The sequence below is a fragment of the Macrosteles quadrilineatus genome, unplaced genomic scaffold (assembly GCF_028750875.1).
Source record: "Macrosteles quadrilineatus isolate MER2022 unplaced genomic scaffold, UCM_ALF_1.0 Scaffold_5__1_contigs__length_97177068, whole genome shotgun sequence".
NCBI classification, from domain to species: Eukaryota; Metazoa; Arthropoda; class Insecta; order Hemiptera; family Cicadellidae; genus Macrosteles; species Macrosteles quadrilineatus.
The window spans coordinates 44,459,669-44,478,812 of NW_026542598.1; the positions used below are offsets into that span (position 1 = coordinate 44,459,669).

The 19,144-nt window shown below is 35.7% G+C and overlaps 1 protein-coding gene across 1 annotated transcript; it reads left to right on the forward strand.

Moving 5' to 3' along the window:
* Nucleotides 1-4,913: 4,913 nt before the first annotated feature.
* LOC128995185 (gamma-soluble NSF attachment protein-like) lies at nt 4,914-18,770 on the forward strand. Its single transcript, XM_054420120.1, has 9 exons — nt 4,914-5,107; nt 7,619-7,686; nt 9,152-9,236; nt 9,659-9,676; nt 10,305-10,512; nt 15,976-16,046; nt 16,579-16,756; nt 17,325-17,555; nt 18,592-18,770. The coding sequence occupies exons 1-9, from the start codon at nt 5,046-5,048 to the stop codon at nt 18,634-18,636; spliced, it is 966 nt and encodes a 321-aa protein (XP_054276095.1). The 5' UTR covers nt 4,914-5,045; the 3' UTR covers nt 18,637-18,770.
* The last annotated feature ends 374 nt before the right edge of the window (nt 18,771-19,144 follow it).

Consider the following 19,144-nt stretch of genomic DNA (forward strand, 5'->3'; position numbering starts at 1 on the left):
CTGTAAATAACGTTTATTTCACCTTTCTTCCATTGAGAAATGTACACATAGAAACTCATCTAGTGATGGAAAATAGCTTTTGCTAAGCTCTAAGGCTCTTGAGATCCGAATTCAGCCGTAGAGAGGTGTTCAATGTTGTAAAGGAAGAAGTTTTCCCGTAGTTTTAACTTCTTTAGTCACACGTGCTTAATTAAATTAAGTGATGATATATAAATGGATTTAGGCCTAATATGTTGCTTTTCTAATTTTTTGTTGGCCTAGTGGCGGATCCAGAGGGACCAGTGGGTAGGGGGCGACCCACCCCCCCTCGGGCATATATATATATAATATTTTTACTGCATGTAATACATCGTACGTAATACATGCATGTGCATACACATCGTGTAAAATAATTTTCCACACTAACTTTGGACAAAAAGATGATATAAAATTGCCATTTTGGAGACTTAGTTTACACAAATTTTTCATGGGGGCGGGCAGACCCCCCGGTTCGCCCTCCCCCCCTTGTGACTGTTCGAGATCCGCCACTGAGTTGGCCTGGCCTATCAGATTAATCATTTAATTATTCAATTAAATTTTTCGTGAGCAAAGCTACAGCGGGTTTGCTAGTAGTTATATAGGCTACTGGAGTAGAAGTGATTGTTTTATAACATTTGCCAATGCTTATTATGGTTAGTTGGTATCTTTTTAATAGATAAATATTCATGAATTAACTTTCAATATAAATTATAGCTTATATTTGGCTCAAAGAGTGCTTAACGTTGCTATTAAGGAAGCTTAAAAGTTTTAAGGCCTATATTGTAATAAATAATGGTTTAAATACCTTATACTGTCAAAAGTGATCCTTTGTAGTCTATGTAGGCTACTGCAGTTTGCAGGGGCGGACTGGCCCGCCGGCCCACCGGCCAGTGGGCCGATGCGCCTTCTCAACATTCCAATATTTGCGCCCTCGTTAAAGGAAAAATTCATAAAAATAAAAAATGAGACGATATTAAAAATAGATGTATTTTTTAGAAAGCTAGAGGAAAAACTTAGAGTAAAAGTTTCAGCAGTGAATAGCAAAACATAAAGTTGGGTGTGAGACCTGAATAAACACTGTCGACAAGCGAGAGCAAAGCAGCTCTTCTCTCTCGTACGTGTAGGCCTACTCCGAGTGGAAGGCACTTACTTTACTCTGTGGTCTGAGCTACTTAAAAACAGCTGTCCTCTTCCAGCGTCATTTTACGCCGAACCCGAAAAAACTGCACTGCGACCACGAGTACTAGAAAAATACCGGTATGTATCATAAACATAAACAAATGACGTTTTTGGCCCGAAAATAAACATTATTTAACATTGAAATGAAATGAAATGAAATGATGTTTATTGCCGTTAAACTCAAATACAGGCATTGGCAAGCGTCACAATCAATAGGTAAACAATATAAAATAAACATTGTTGCATTGTTTCACTAACAAACAAAATCCTTAACACTATAAAACAATTACAAATTAAAAACTCTTTAAGCTGTCTCTTAAATTTACGAACGTCCATTTCATTCCTGAGATCATTTGGGAGGGCATTTAAAAAAATGACAGAATTGTAAAACATTTGCTTTTTAAAAAATGAAGTTTTGTGTCTGGGGATGTTCAAAGTATTAGTAGATCTTGTTTTATATATTGAATTTGGTATAAGATGCTGATAAAGTTCAGTGTTTTTCTTAAGAAAAAGCAGAGTATGAAAAATGTAAATACACGGAAAGGTGAGAAGACCCGTTTCAGAAAAAAAGCGCTTACATGATTGTCTTGGCTTGAGATGACCTAGGACTCTGATGGCTTTCGTCTGCATCCTAAAGATTTGTTTGGTGTGAACGTTTTCAGACCCCCAAATGCCAACGGCATAGGACAAATGTGGATATACGAGGGCAAAATATACAGTTAGCAAAACATCTCTGCTCATAAATTTTGAAAGTCTGCGAAGAACAAATAGTGAAGATCCTAACTTGGCAGTCACACAATCAGTATGAGAAAATAGTTCAGATTCCTATCCTACATTGCTTAAATGGAACTGCCAAATCATATGTTCAATGCTCAGTATAGGATTCGGGCCAACGACATCATTTGTTTACGTTTGTGATCCATACCGGTATTTTTCTAGTATTCGTAACTATGCGACTAAATCCGACATCGGTCGGTGTCACGATGTCGTCTGTGGTAAACAACTAGTGAAGATAATTTAATATTATTCATATTTGTTATAATATTTAATTATTGCTCACACTATAACTATTTCACTTTAAGTCACATTTAATTTTTATCAATATCAACTCAACTCTCTTGTAGAATGGCGTTTGCCGTGCATGTAATAAATAAATAAAGAGTGTGAGCTGCCAATTAAAATGTGTCCCTCTTTAGTGAGTGTCTGATTTGTGTCTCTGTGTCGAAAGCTTCAATTTATTTTTATATTCTTTACCTACACAGGAAACATGAACGAAAGCAGTATTGTTATTGTAGAATCACTACTTTTCCAAATTGTAAATAGATTTAGTGACAGTGTATTTGTTAACTTAACCATTACACAGTAAAGGTTAAACAGTAAACAGTATTTTAATATGTGGCTACAGCCTATTAATTAATTATTTCAATATGCACTACGGCACTAATTTTGTCAACTTTCCTATTTTACTTACAGATAGCCAGTCTAAAATACCTTCGTAGTTCTCTCTAGGCTATTTCATTTGTAGAAATAGGTTAGGTAGGCCTACTTTAGGGTTACAGTTTTGACTTAATGTAATGCTAAAAAGTTTAAGTCAATAAATTGGTTTTGTTCACAGTGAAAGCATATTGTTTGTGTTAAAATAATTTCATAGAAATCTAAAATATATAACTTCTGTTATTTACAGTGCCAAAAAATACAACAGTTGCAAGTTCAGGCTGTAAACAGGAAGCAAATGATTTATATTGTATGCATGCAGCCAAGCCATGCAAGGGAAAACAAAGAAAATACACAAATATAATACGAAAGAACCTAAGAAAATCATTTGTATTTATATTTTTGTTAGGATAAGTTATTTACTGTCAGAATAGCACCAAGTCGTGTGGGTAAATAGTCTAAATTTTGTAAACCAAACATTGATCAATAGTGTCAGTTATCAGATTTCTGATTTTCCACTGTTAATGCCTCTAGATTGCCTAAAAATGCGAGTTTACAGGTATAATTTTTAAAAAATGCCCCGGGGGAGGACCCCCGGACCCCCCTCTGTACAGGGGGGTATTCCATACCCCCAAGACCCCCCGGTTGGCGCCTTCGGGCTGGTCAAGGTTTACGCCCTAATAGAGTACCCAGTCCGCCCCTGAGTTTCATTCCCGGGGGAACTTCATCAGGCTTAATGACATCAAAACTTCATTCCATAGGAAATCGTCATGGTAAAAATCCATCAAGGTCATATATACATAAAACACGGACGAACACACGAACATAACACATAAACATTACGAAACACGGTACCGGGAAGCACGTTACGCCCTCTGCCCTCCGTGCGTAACGTGCTTCCCGGTACCGTGTTTCGTAATGTTTATGTGTTATGTTCGTGTGTTCGTCCGTGTTTTATGTATATATGACCTTGATGGATTTTTACCATGACGATTTCCTATGGAATGAAGTTTTGATGTCATTAAGCCTGATGAAGTTCCCCCGGGAATGAAACTGCAGTAGCCTAAGGCTACAAAGGATCACTTTTGACAGTATAAGGTATTTAAACCATTATTTATTACTTTACCAGTGATCCGGAGGCTAACAACATGAAGCCTATATTGTATTTTGATGGGAATTGTGCAATTTTGTTTTGGGTTAGGAGTATAATAACATACATGATTTTAATCAAAATTATTAATAGCAGTTTTTTTTTAATTCACATTTTCTTAGCTTTAATTTTATGAGTTTTAACAGGGAAGTCACCATTAAAAACCACAATTTCAAACAAATAATCAACACCTTGATTCACTATGAATTTTTTAAATTTTTACTGTTGTGTATGATTCTAATAATTTATTTTTGTAATTTTTGTTTCCATAAAGTCCCTTACAAAAACACAAAATCCCACCCAAAAAATCATGCTCCACCACTAAAAAAATCTCGATGGCGCAGCCCCCCCCCTTCTGGGCACCCCTGTTTTTAATAAGTACCCACATACCAAATTTCATTGAAGTTTGACCACTTCCTCTGTAAACCACAGACGTCACTTCGGAAGATAACCATTTTTTAGAATTCAGGGGGACCTAAAAAGTAAATTTTAATTTTTTACTCAAAACTCACTCTCGGAATTGGTGACGAAAACAAAGGGGTAGTTTCTCCACACGAGGGGAAGTAAGTAAAACAGAATTTGGACGGGTGAATTGGACATCAAATAAAGAGGCTGCTAAACTCATCTTTTGAAATAGAAAATATAACTAGGACACTATGGTCATTAGGAAATCTTGAACAGCTATTATAGGGTTTTAAAAGATCAGGTTAAAGAGGAAAGGTAGATAGTTGGGTGACTTAAATCACACAATTTTGACTTGAGAAGACTTTTATGCTTTCAAAAGATACGCCAAATTTCTATTTTTACAGAGGCCTACATCATAAACTAAACCATAGCGTTTACTTTTGGGTATATTCGTATTCTCCCGGATTGGAAGGTCCTACCATGAAAACAGTACTATAGCATTGATTAAATATTCACAAATATTGTATGATTATTAAATTCATAGCTTCTTTGAAATGTTCTCATGTTCTCATGCTGATAATGGAATCATCCATACGTTTCTCCAAATATAAAGTCTGTTTTGTGTTCTTACTATATGACAAGTATAAATCACATAAAAGGCGATTAAATTCAGGCAGCACGTTTCTGGTATTATCAATGGATTAACAGGGAGTATTTTATCGAAATTTTGCCTAGTCGTCTGCTACGTTGAAGTTGTCAAGTTGTGTAGTTACTCAGTAAAATCGGGTCTATTTTGTATCAATTATTACCAACAAGGATACGATTTATAATTGATTAATGTATCTAGAATAATACGTTCATGGCGGACACAAACAAGAAATTTCAAGAGGGTCTAGAACTAATTAAATCCGCAGAAAAGTTGTAAGTATGGTAGTAATGATTTTCTGCCTGACGTATAAATTCTGCTGAAATAAACAATTATTTTGGTAATTTTCATTGTTTTTAAATTCACATAACAAAATATGCTCAATTACAGTCCTAGGTTTGCCAGTTCTTATAATCCAATTTGTTTTTTTTTTCATTAATTTGCCCTGTTGTGAAATCTTGCATCAGGGAACAATTTTATTTCATAGGCTAGGCATGACATAGCCTACTTAATAATTTTAAAATTCCTAGGCCTGATGGGTACATGTATTAATGATATAGGCCTAGTTACAAAGGCCTACTTAATTTTAATTCTGTAATTATAAGTTAGCCTAGACTAACTTAGGCTTTACTCTAAGATGTGTTACAGTCCTTTAACAAAATGTTAGCGGTTTGACGGGAAGTTTTTCTGAGATCCCCCAACACTTTTTTGCCTAATGTATGTCACATCTGATTTAAGGTTCCAATAAGTTATTCTTTATAATTAGGCCTACTCCTTTATGTTTAATATTTACTAAGTTTATTTGCATTTTGGTTTTATTGATAAAAAATTATTGGTTAAAATGCCGGTACTTTGGTATTATACGGAGGCCACCCTTATACAGGGCGTAGACATCAAGGGTGGACTGTAGGCCTACTCAAAATTTATACCCTACAGTAGTCATGCCTATTTTGATGCCTTTATATAGGACCGGTTTAAAGGGTTAAGCAGAGTACAAAGACAAGCAAAAGGGCATGCTTAAGTGCTTTCCAATGCTCAGTATCAAAGAAGAAGACTAGAGGCATTGAATTCATACTAGTGTACCTGTTGCTCGAATTCGAGCAATTGCTAAGTATTATACAGGTGTTATTTTAAAACGAATAACAGACATAATTTCTGATGACTTTAAAATATTTGACTCAAAGATTATGGAAATACTCAAGATGTACATAACAGATCGATATAATCAACATTTTATTTATTTTAAATAGTGTTTTCTACAAATAGCCTTACTCATAGCCGCATTAAGTTTCCAGACACATTATGTGTCCAAAAGCCTAACAGCACGACTCCCTTCCCCATACCACCCTGAGCGATAGGGATCATTGAGATTCGCTCTAACCTTTCCTCTCCCCTTCATGGGCAAGTTTTCATTCCTTGTTCCTTGTTCACTCCTGTTTGTTTCTTTTTATAAATTTTAACGCCTGTATGTATCCCTGGTTTTTCCTATTTCCCTAGCTACTTTTCTAAACATCTCAATTGTTTCCTTTTCACTCATCATAATTTATTTTCTCATCTCTAGACCTATCTTATCCAAGACTTCTTCCTGTTCTCTCCTATTTGTCTCCTGAAGTGAACAATTTATTACTACGTGACTCGTGGTTTTTATTTCTCCACATCTACATACTTTCTCTTCCACCTGGTGAAATCTCCACAAATTCGCCTTGAAATTTTCCATGTCCTTTGACAAACTGCCTTTCATAATGGCCCATCTCCCAATCTTGTTCCAGTCTCTTTCTGATGTTAGGTATATATCCGAACGTTTACCTAAAACGTTAACATAAAACACTCTGCTCCCAACGCATTTGCCGCTCATCTAATATCTCCTCTCTTCTGTTTCCGATGTAGTCCTACCCGCTTCCTTGTCTTACAAAATCAACAGCTTATGCAGCGATTATCCAACGGTCCTAAATTGAATGTGAAATCTTCAGGCGGCTGTTGGAGAGCACGCTTAAACCTAACACGGAAGGGTGCTTGCTGTATTCCTCCCTAAGAATAACATGGGAACTTTGAAGGCCACTGGGGCAGAGCCCTGATGGAATTCCAAAGTTTTTATGTTTGATGGCAAAACTACATGCTAAGACCTTTCTAACGACACCTTGGACATGGTGATCGGTAGCACCACCACTCCAAAACATTTATGACAAAAATATGCCTAGCATATTAAATATATAGATTACACTATAAGAAGCTAAACCCCAATGCTAAAAAGGGTGATGGTTGTGCATAATGGAGAAAGCATACTTCTCAGAGAAAGCCTAATTTACCCACTGTCTTATACGCCTTGTCTGTAATCTACTATTGTTACGTCCGTCAGATGTTTGCACGCTCCGGACATTTAAGTACTAGTTTTTTTTGTATCCAGAGATAATCCTCACTACCATGTCAGTTTTTCTGGACGGGGGGGGGGGGGGTAATGTCATTCCATTACTCTAAAAAAATTTCTAGAACTGGCCCTGCCTTCATCCTTTTTCATGCAATTATTTGGTCTCTAGTTTATAGCTAATCATTTGAAACTAAATCAGACAACAATTCACGGCATTATTATGTGTACAGTTTAAGGCTTGTATCTGCGGGTAATAACGCTGCTGGTAAATACCCACTTGACGATTTACCAAATTTATGTGCCGTACTCTTACCTGTAGGTGTATTTTACTCTTGAAATGTACATCTTTGAACTCAAAGCTGTATTTGATGTGATTTAACTATGCAGTAGTATAATTAAAACAATTACAAATTAATTTTAGTTTGAAGACATCTTTGCTGAAATGGCGACCGGAGTATGAGTTAGCTGCTGAGGAATACAACAAAGCAGGTGAGAATCAAACGTGTATTGGGTCAATAATATTAGATACTGATTACAAGTGACTATATGCTTAACTGCTGGGCTTACATCTAAATTTTCAAACAGTAAATATAAGCTTTATATTATCAATAAGCTCATCATTTCAGTAAGAGGCCAATAAGTGAATCAACCCCCTTATAATGTATTTTTAAGGTCGGGAACAAATGTGTGTAGGATTCAGTCTTCGTTTGGTGTTGTGATTTAGTAAAGAGCTGAACATTATTGAATGTTGTATGCAATAAATACAAGCCCATGGGGCGTAGCCCAATGGAAATATGAAAATTAAATGATATAATATTGCATTGTTATCCATTTGTGAGCTATGTTTCAAGTTTCAAGTCTCTAGCTCATCGGGAAGTATTACAATTTTCAAGAAAGTGAGTTAATAAAAACAAGCCCGTGGGGCGTAGCCCAAGGGAAATATAAAAATTAAATGATATAATAATGCATTGTCTTCCATTTGTGAGCTATGTTTCAAGTCTCTAGCTCATCGGGAAGTTAGTATAAAATGTATTGCAAAATTTGTACCGGACAAGAAAGCGAGCTAATAAAAACGTTTTAAAAAAAGAGGAGTATTTTAGAATTAACAATTAACCTTAGTTGGAGGATAGACGTTTAATGAAGGCCTAATTTTCAACAGTACCTGCTAAAGACAACATTGCTTACATTAATTAGGCCTGATTAAAGTTCTGATCTTAACCGGAAAAAAATTTTGATGGAAAAATAAAAAGGTAAGATAATTTTATATTACAGGCTAACTTACCTTAAATCGTAATAATGAGAAAATAGGCCCTAATCCAAAATTTAAAGATCAATAATATAAAGCAGTAAAACAGGAACTTTTCAGCAAAAATTATTTACTTTGCGAGGGAAGTTTTATATAATTACACAAAACATGTTTCCAGTGCAATCCTTTTAAAAATCTCCAATGGCCAAAAGGTAGACTGTTTGGTCCGATCAATTACCGAGGGGTCTAAGCAGGGTTGCCACCCGTCCTGATTTTGTCGGGACAGTCCCAATTCTGGCCCCTTTGTGCCCGTGGTTATTTATGTCCATGTTAATACAGGTGGAGGGGAGGGGGGTCGTCCTGATTTTTCCCAAACCAATGGTGTAACCCTGGATCTAAAAAGCACCTGGCCACAAGAAAGCAATGTAGATTAGGGTTGACTCCATTTCAGTCAGTTCTAGCGTTCTAGTTTGCAACTGGCGACGAGTTCACTGCCCGTCGCAGAGTTTGATAGAAGAGGACCACCTAAAATGAATATTGGTTGGTGATAAGTCGATGATGCAGGCTGACCCAATCATATGCGTTGTGAATCACAACCACACAGCTTTTCTTAAATAGTTGTTGTAATTAAATATTTAGTGAATTTATTAATAAAGTACATAAAGTTTGACTCAAAAAACATTTCCTTTAAACTTAGTTTTGTTACAGCCACATGTTTTCGCATTGCCAAGTCTTTCGACCAGTGTAAGGAATGCCTGCTGAAAGCCGCCGAATGCCACAAGCAAAATCGATCGTATCCTTTAACATTCTTTGGTATTGCCTTGTGCTATACATTACTTTGTGAATGCTTCTTTATCTCACCTATTATCAAGTTCAATTAGTATTATTTCCATGTGAGATAGGGACGTCACCTATGTATTTAACCTTAAATATGGGTGAAGGGTGAGTGAATGGTGTGTCATGCCTTGTATAGCTTTGTTACTGACTAAGATCAGCTGTTGCATCAGTCAGGACCATTTATTGAAAGCCCAATGATCAAAGACAGCTGGGTCCAGTATCAAACCATCAATAGTTTATCAATTAATCAAATAAAACGTTTTTTGGGCGTTACCCTTGATTTATACATGTTCAGTCTTGTTCATTCTGATTTTGACTATACCATAATGATAGTCTAACTGTGAATTAATAAGTTTATTTCCTTAACTTGCAAGTCAGATGGTTTCACGCAGCAAAGTAAGTAATCTATTCTAATTTAAATGTAGATAGACCTATCTGTACTTAGACCTGATAAGTTGTCAAAATGCTATGTGTGCCCATATCAAAGACTGAAAAAACTTGAGATCTCTAAAACAAATCAAAACATAAAAATAGTTTTGAATATTTCCTGTAGGACAATAACATTTCTGTGGACAGGAAAATTAACGCAAAGATATATATATATATGCAAGATTTTTTCGCAAGCAAGGGATACGATAATGGTCTGTATGTGATTGCGGGACAGTTCAAGATTTTTTTGTGATCGGATTATATTCATGACGTTATGATAAATGCACACTAAACCAAACTTTTGGATACCAAAACCTGATACTGCTTTTTTATTGACGATAATACAAGGCATATGTTCAGTTCAGTAATAAAATAAATATTAACTAAATGTAATGTTTCAAATGGTGCTTACATTTCCCATAAGTGAAACTTAAGTTTAACCTGGAATAATCACCTCATTAAACTTTACAAAAGAAAATAATTATTTGTGTGACCAGGCTAAAATATAGTATGGCGATTTTATCTACAGTATTTATTTCCAAAAACTGATCAAACAAAAATCTTTCAACGTACACATCACTCCCATTGTGTTCAGGTGTATAGAGCAGGCGCTGTTGGTCAGCAAGGAGGTGGGAGACCTGAGGGAGGTGACACAGATGGCCGAGCGCGCCTGCAGCTTGTACCAGCAGCACGGCTCGTGTGACGCTGGTGCTTCAGTGCTGGACAAGGCTGCCAAGATACTGGAGCAGACCCAGCCTGAGGCAGCTCTGGCTTTGTATCAGCGAGCTGCCGACGTCTGCATGGTCAGTATCCGTCTTACTGTAAGCTTTAGATTAAATTAATGTTTTATAATTCCCATAATAAACCTTAACAAACTTGTAAAAAAGGATAAGGGTGTAAATTGGAGCACAAGAGCCTAGGTTATTAGGATTATTAGGCTTACCTGAATGAGAAAGAGTCCAAACTGGCTCAAAAAAACACACAAATTTACACTATATACACAAAGCATGGTGAGTCTGTGTCTCAGTCGGTAACGTCATAGACTTCAGGCACAAGGCAGGGATGTCGTAGGTTTTGATCCTGGTATCTACCGCTACTTGTTAACAGTACACTTCACCCTTGTACTGTATTGTACCAGATCATCCCTTGCTTTGCTGGATACGTTCCATAGTCTATGTGGACAGGCAAATACAAGATTAAAAGTGGCCGCCCACCTCTTTTAGCGAATTTCCCATAGAGGGAATAAGCTGTTTTATATTCAAAGGGGAAAAAATATCCTTTACTGTAACTAACAGCATTTTCAACTAAGGAAGAGAGAGCTCGAAAGTACTAATATCTTAACTACTACTAAGTACTAATATCTTAAGTGAATAAAGGATGGGATCAATTGAATTATTTCGATACATATTTAGATTATGCACCATACAGGGTTTTCCTATATTCGTTGATCTTACAATGGTTATGAAACTTCAGTTAGGATTTATCCGAAGACTAAGATGGCATCTAGTTTTGTAAAGTTAACATCTTGAATTATGTCTCTGAATCAATTTAATAGCTCTGTTGAACAACGTTGCAAGTGAATAAAGTCAATATTTTTCAGAAAACACCAAAAAAGTTCTAGCCAAGCTAACCTATGTATTTTCAAAAACAAAATACCAGTAGAGAATTTAATTTGCATTGTTGCTCTTTAGAAACCTCAATTTCACAAAATATGTTGTTTGCAATATTATTCAGCGGTTATATTCAATTAAACTAGTCTCACAGTAAAATACAAAGAGCAGCTGCTACTTTTATAAATTTTATGAAATAATTTATAAATAAAAAACTTTTTTAAACAAAACGTTTTTAAACGCCCTAAAAAATGGAAAATAATTTACAAATAATTTATAAATATGTTGAGAGAGTATAAATACTTGTACGATTTAAAACTAAAAACGTGGGGTGCATGCAATAGATAGTTTACCTTCACCTACTGAACTAATGTATTATTATCAATTAATTGCATGCACCCAACGTTTTTCGTTTTAAATCGTACAAGGATTTATACTCTCTCAACATATTTATAAATTATTTGTAAATTATTTTCCATTTTTTAGGGCGTTTAAAAACGTTTTGTTTAAAAAAGTTTTTTATTTATAAATTATTTTATACTTTTTAGTTTTAATGTGTGTGCATGTTAAATCTATTTCAAGCATTTATATCAGATTAAGACAGAGGCATGTGGAAAATGTATGGCTCCGGTGAAATAGAACATTGTTTCATAACCTGATTAGGGTAGCACTTTTTCTTCCAGATATCACAACACTTGTCACAAAAAGTGTTTTTGGTTAGATGGAAATCACCTTCTCGTTGAGCATAGGCCTGACGCTGACGTAGTAGTCTTGCCGATTTACAAACCTGCGTAGCTCGCTTACGCCATTTGGCTAATCTTGCCGACTTACAAGTCTTCGATTCATGTTGCTTAACTTGTCTTTTTTTCTTCTCCTTCTCTAGCCGTAGCTTGCGTTGGGAGGCTGTCTCCTTCCAATAAGCCGTGGACTGAGCATAGGCCTGACGCTGACATAGTAGTCTTGCCGATTTACAAACCTCCGATTCCTGTTGAAGCTTAACTAGTCTGTAAAGAAAAAAAGAAAAAAGGAAAAGGGTTTCCCCTTTCTACTACTTTTATATATTTAAATATTGTATTTAAATATATTTACTCCTTGCAATGCTCTTTAATTACAAATGTTGGTTGCCCCTAGGTTGGAAGAACTCTAGAAAATAAAAATATCAGACAGAGCTTTTGGCAGTGGAAGCTTGATGTTATAAAAAATATGTGTGGGCCCTGCAAAATATAAATATTCCCCAAAGGTCCTTAGGGGACGCCCTTGGTACTGTTATGGTTCTTCCAAAAATGTAATACCTTTAATGAGAGCAATTTACCAGTCTTAATTCTACACTGAATTTACTTGCTCACTACTACACTAGTGTTTAGTGTTGCACTTAAAAGGTGAATCTTTTGTAGTGGCTTATGATTTACTGAATTACCTTTTGTTTACCAATTAGATACTATTGCATATACTGAATTACCAAGGTTATTGAGAACTAAAAAGTGAGTAACAATTTGATTTATTAAGCAGTATTTAAGATTTACAATGATTTCGGTTTGACAATTTCTGTTTGTGTGATGTAATATAAAATATGACCGTGAGTGATACAATCAGACTGAATTGTTTTGTTTGAGAACGTTGAATGGATTTATCAAAGGGGAATATTTGGCGCGGTTTCACACCGATCTCGAAGGTGTCAACGGAGGAGTGGTTTTTAATTTAATTTGAGATGACCAGTGCCAAGCAAGTCCTGTTCGTTGGCCAACGATGTAAATATGAAGGTTGATTCTCGAAGGTCAACTGATTAAACAGTATTGCGTTTAATCGTAATAATATTTACTGGAACGTCGCTTATTGTTTTATGGCTAATTTGACACTTTGGCGGTTCATCTATATGCAAACTGGCACAGCCTCCGATAACACTTCCGGATTCAGCCGAACCAGCTACCTAATCCCTCCTTTGATATTAATTGATTCCCCCAAATTTAAATACTGATTGTGACACTCTTTGATGAATTGTACCTTTAATAATGACTCTGTGCAAAATTCAAATACTATATAAAAATATTACAAAGCAACTCTGAATTACCCTATAAAAACATTTTCATCTATTTATTCGTAATGCTATTGTATTACCACAGTCTAATAAATAAAGAGGATTGTTACAATATGAATGGATATGAAAATCAGCGAATTGGGATCGAACCGGGGAACATGTGTTTATTCTACATGAATTAACAAAACAAGACAGGAAAATTTACAAAGTATGCGACTCACTGAAATTTAAATATATAACAAATAAATAACACAAATTACTTACAGTTTGGACGTCCACAAATATAACACAAACAAAGGGATCAGGATGAGGAAATGTAACTAGTCGGTATTCTACAAGACGCGATCAATTGAAACTCGTGTGAACGTTTGAGAAATTTTCAAATGGCGGACCGCGTTTGGCCGGTAACGAACTTTTGCACTTTTTGACAACAACACAAATTCTAATTTCCGATCGCGAGGCAATTATATCCCTTAGGGATATAGGCTGAACGACTTTAAGGAAATTTGAGATTGCCCGACCAAACGCCGCGAGATGAATTTAATTTGCACAAACGAAAGTTTTACCGAACTAGTTACGTTGAGATTTGGAGAGGAACTGATACTGCTGGAAGCAAATGACCATCCGACTAGACCTTATCCCCTCTACTCCTTTAGTGCGTGGTGCATTCTGGTCTATACTGATCTATTGTTCAAAACAGCTGACTGTTCTTCGCGTTAACTTGTATTGATTTGTTGCCTTTTGCAACAAAATCGGTACAAGTCTTTTTTTTTCTTCTTCTCTAGGCGTCGCTTGTGTTGGGTGACTGTCTCCTTGACCATAATATGAGTTATCATGCAATATTCACAAATAATTGATATTATTACATGTTTACAGTTCGTTAATCCGAAAACTCACAGTATAAAATAAGTTTAACAACTATAGTTTGTTATGGAATTTCTCTGCAATGCATTCACTCGAAATATTTATTGTTTACTTTATAGAATACTAAATAAACAAAAATTGACATTATTTACAAACACCTTGATACCTGCAATCAGATTGTTTTTCTTTATTTTGAAATGTTTGTTTGTATAAAGAATCTCTTGGGAGCATAACCTGTACCTCTTAACCTCTGCTCATCGAACTGTCAAATTTGAGTATTTACAGCTGACTTAAATTAGTTGATATATTTACATCCTTTCAAAATGTAAACAAGAAAAATTTGGAAGCCCATGGGGCGTAGCCCAAGGGAAATATGAAAATTAAATGATATAATCCCTAATAGATGTCTTTTGTACTGTGTTTCTGATGTGGTGGGTTTTGTGTGTGTACAATTTTTACAAACACACACAAAACCCACCACATCAGAAACACAGTACAAAAGACATCTATTAGGGATGAAAATATCAAAGAAAGCTTCTCAAACATATTAGTTTTTTTATTTTTTCTCCGCTTTGTATAAATAAATGCCTGCATGGGCATAACTTTTCTTAGTGAGAGGTTATGTCTCAATTCATCAAATTTTCAGGAAACAAGAAACAAACGACAAACAAACGAATACTTTTTTTTCTCCAGTTAGACACTGCCTCTTCAATATTTGGAAACCCCTGGTCTATGAACTAGGAGAACAAAGACTTCGGAATGAAGCATTGATTATAAATCAGCAATTTTTTTCAAACCATATTAGAATTTTACATTTCTGCTGCCATTATTATGTAGCTTAGATAGGTGCCTGCCACAAACCGCCATGGAATTAGTAGCGCTAGAATATTTATATTTGTAAAAAGAAAAAGAAAAAAAAAATGTAAATTTTGTTTGTTACATTTTTGTGAATCAATTGGACCTCGCCGACAAGTTTTGCAAACTTGGCGAGGCCAGATTTTGTATTATCACAAATAAATAAATTTGAATTTTGAATTTTGAATTTTTGAATTTTTTGAATTTTGAATTTGAATATTGCATTGTCATGCATTTGTGAGCTATGTTTCAAATTTCAAGTCTCTAGCTTATCGGGAACATCGTTTAAAATTGATATCAAAATTTGTAGGAAAGCGAGCTAATAAAAACAAGCCCATGGGGCGTAGCCCGAAAGGAAATATGAAAATTAAATGATATAATATTGTAATATCATCCATTTGTGAGCTATGTTTCAAATTTCAAGTCTCTAGCTCATCGGGAAGTATCAAAATTTGCAAGAAATCGATTTAATAAAAACAAGCCCATGGGGCGTAGTCCAAGGGAAATATGAAAATTAAATTGTATAATACTGCATTGTCTTCCATTTGTGAGATATGTTTCAAGTTTCAAGTCCCTAGCTCATCGGGAAGTTAGTATAAAATCGGTTGCAAAATTTGTAGCGGACAAGAAAGTGACCTAATAAAAACGTTTTAAATAGCCTATTTTTCAAATTTATCACACTCTGAAGTAGCCTATGATGTATATTTAAATTGACTACCATGTTATTGCAAAAAAACTCAAAAACTTACTTGAGATAAAGGATATATTAGCAGAGCTTCATTACAATAAATTTATCATAGCAATTTGGTAATTAATCAATCATAATTTTTTTATAATAGGTTATACCTAGCTTTTTTTTGTAATTCCGGTATATTTTTACACATGGATTTTTTTATTCGCAGGGCGAAGATAGCACCAGACAGGCAGCTGAATATATAAGCAAAACTGCCAGAATCCTTGTTAAACTGCAATTGTAAGTGGTCCTATTTAATATTCAATTTGTTTAGATGTACCACATAAACACAAGACTTGTCTCGTCTCAGATAACTATTGTAGTAAATAAATTGTTAAAGAAATGCTTGTAATGGTTAAAAATACAATTTCCACCCTAGTGCTATTACTTATTTCAAATCAATAGAAAAAGTAGCCGTACCCCTTCGGCTTAAATGATTGGCAGGTTAGAGTTCAAAGTTTAAGATGTAAAAAACCTCTTTTCTTTTCTTCAGTAAACAACATTTTCAAATTTGAACACTGGTTTTATAATTATTTATCTCTGTATGTTTTACATTACAGTACTGAAGTTACTTGGTATGAGATACCTGTAATCTAAGTCACTTGAAAAGTATTTGAATTGCACCCATCTACATTTACTACCATTTGGGTTTTTCTCTGTAGTAACCCTTTTCACCCTGTCTTACCGAACCAATATTACCAACATGAGGTTATCATTTTATATATCTGAACATAGAAAGAGGTTAACGTAGCATGACCCTTTGGTGATACAGGTATGATAAGGCAGCCCACGCCATTCGCCAGGAGATAGGGCTGCACCAGCAGTCCGAGCACTTACCAGCTATTGGCCGGCTGGCCGTGGCGTTGGTGCTCGTACAGCTAGCCCGTGGAGACACTGTAGCCGCTGAGAAGGCTTTCAAGGAGTGGGGCAACTGCTGTGAAGCACCCGAGGTGAGAACTGAAATTACTCGGTGACATTTTGTTTGAAAAATGCTCGATGGGTGTACAGTAGACTGGGTAGTCCTTCCATGTGCTTTATTTGCTCCTCCAATACCTCACGCTTGTTTTAGGGATGGAATCTTGTACTACTACAACACTGCATTATTGAGTGCTAGATTATTTAGACCATACTGTAATTTAGTATCAAAAATTATCCAACAATGTGCTACTTTTAAACCATCTTTTTATGTCCCACCTTCACATCCTAGGACGATAGGCTCTAGCTGGGATCTGTTTCTCACATTCCTTCAGGCTTGGCCTAGAGGTTGTGGCATTATTACATGGATGAGGTAAAAGTATTTTACATCTAAGTAAACGTATTTTGTCAGGATCTTTTGAGCTGATTCAAATTAGCAACTTTGTTTAGTCATCTAGACCTTAAGATAAAGACTAGCGTTACTATGTTGTTTTAATAAAATTATTAAAAGCTTAGCGACTTCTTAACTTCACTTAAGGAGTGCTGACGGCCCTAGGCCAAATACTTGCCAAACACTATGCACTATACTTGTTACTTTTGTAGGTACAAACCCTGGAGATGCTTCTGACTGCGTATGACGAGGAGGATCCAGAAGCGGCACTCCGAGCTCTCAACTCTCCGTTCATCAAACACATGGACGTGGAGTATTCACGACTGGCACGTGACTTGTCTCTGCCCAAGGGACCGGACGTGGTGCCACCTAAAGCTTCAGTGATACCCGGCGCTGCACCGTCCTACGTCTCCCCCAATGCTAAGGGTGGCCAGGGCGAAGAGGTAAATTAGTTTGTTATTGAAGTTCGGAGGTGAATCACTAAATTGTCTGGTACAGGAAAACCTCACTAACACACTATGTGGACTCAGGGGTTGTCTAGAATAGATAAATTAAATAAATAAAATACTGAGAAATAAAAACACACCACGGACTGAAAACATGTTTATTATTTTGTTTATAGTTCAATTTTGGGGATGGTGACTTTATGTGATTAATGGGAGTCTTGCAAACATTCTCCACAAATTAAAAAAAGTATAAAAAGCCATTAACATAATCTTGTTATTTATTTACTTGTGTTAATTCACATTAGCATAGCATTAGTTAAACATTTCTTGAGAACAGTCCAAAGTCCAAACCATGGTCTTGTTAGGACCCTAGTGATAGTTCAATGACAAATGGTATCTAGGTCCAGTAACAATCTTAGACTTTAACCAGAGACCTAATAATTAGAGAAAAAATAGGATTCTTTGAAGCAACAGTAGTGGGTGTGTAAACAATAGCAACCCATCCCCCTCCACGCTAATTACCAGACAAACCATGGTCAGGTCTTGACTCCAAATTCCCTAGTTTTGGGATATCTTTTTGAGGCACACACTGACACTTTTTTCACCTCCACTTGCAACCTTTGACAACGAATTATATTTTCTTTGTGACTTGTGTATCTATTACTGTAGCCCCTGGACTCTATCTTTCTCAGGTAAGCCAGCTGAATTCCATGGAAAAAATTCTTTTCAACCACTTGGCTATCCTTTAAAATATAACTTAAAATCCTATTGGTAGTTAACTTTACAAATTTTACAATTAAACTGGAGCATTTATCCTAATGTCTCAAATTATCCTAATGTCTCTCGGAACGAAGGTCCTTCAAAGATCTTTATTTTTCAGAAATCTTAAATGGGGTTTCATTTTTCCAATGTTTTGACTAGGGGTTGATTTTATTCACTCAGTGTTTAATTTTTGATCGATCAGAAATATTTGTTCTGTTTCTAATAAACGTTGAAGATGTGATTAAGCACCAAATGTATTTTTGATCTGCAGGCCAAGAAAGGAAGTGATGACGAGTATGATGAGGGTCTGTGTTGAACAACTCAAGGTCAACATAGTTCAAGGTCATCGGATCTCAAGTTCGGCAAACAGATGATGCATCAACACAACTCTTCACTCCACCTCTGGTTTTACCATTCTCTTTGCGAATACACATGGTTCGTCACATACAATCTATAGGCAGTTTCATTATTAAGCTTCTTGTTATTCAATTTTGTGGTCAGGTTTTTTTCTATGTGAAATAGTTTAGCTTGTTTACTTAAGAAAATTAGACCTACAAAAGTATAGCTACAAACAAATTGTCGTATAACATGACACTAACGCTCCTTTCACAATATACAATTTTGCTTGTACGATTATTAATCTGATTTGTAGTCGACCGTTGTAGCTTATGGCTTCTTTCAGGTTATAAGATTACCAATCGTATACGATTTTCACCCGCATAGCGACCGTAGGGGACCACTGCAGGTATCCGACTCACCTGCATGGGGTAGATGCATCCAGTGGAGACGGGCGCGTTTCTTTCTTTTCCTCCGCCAGTATATTA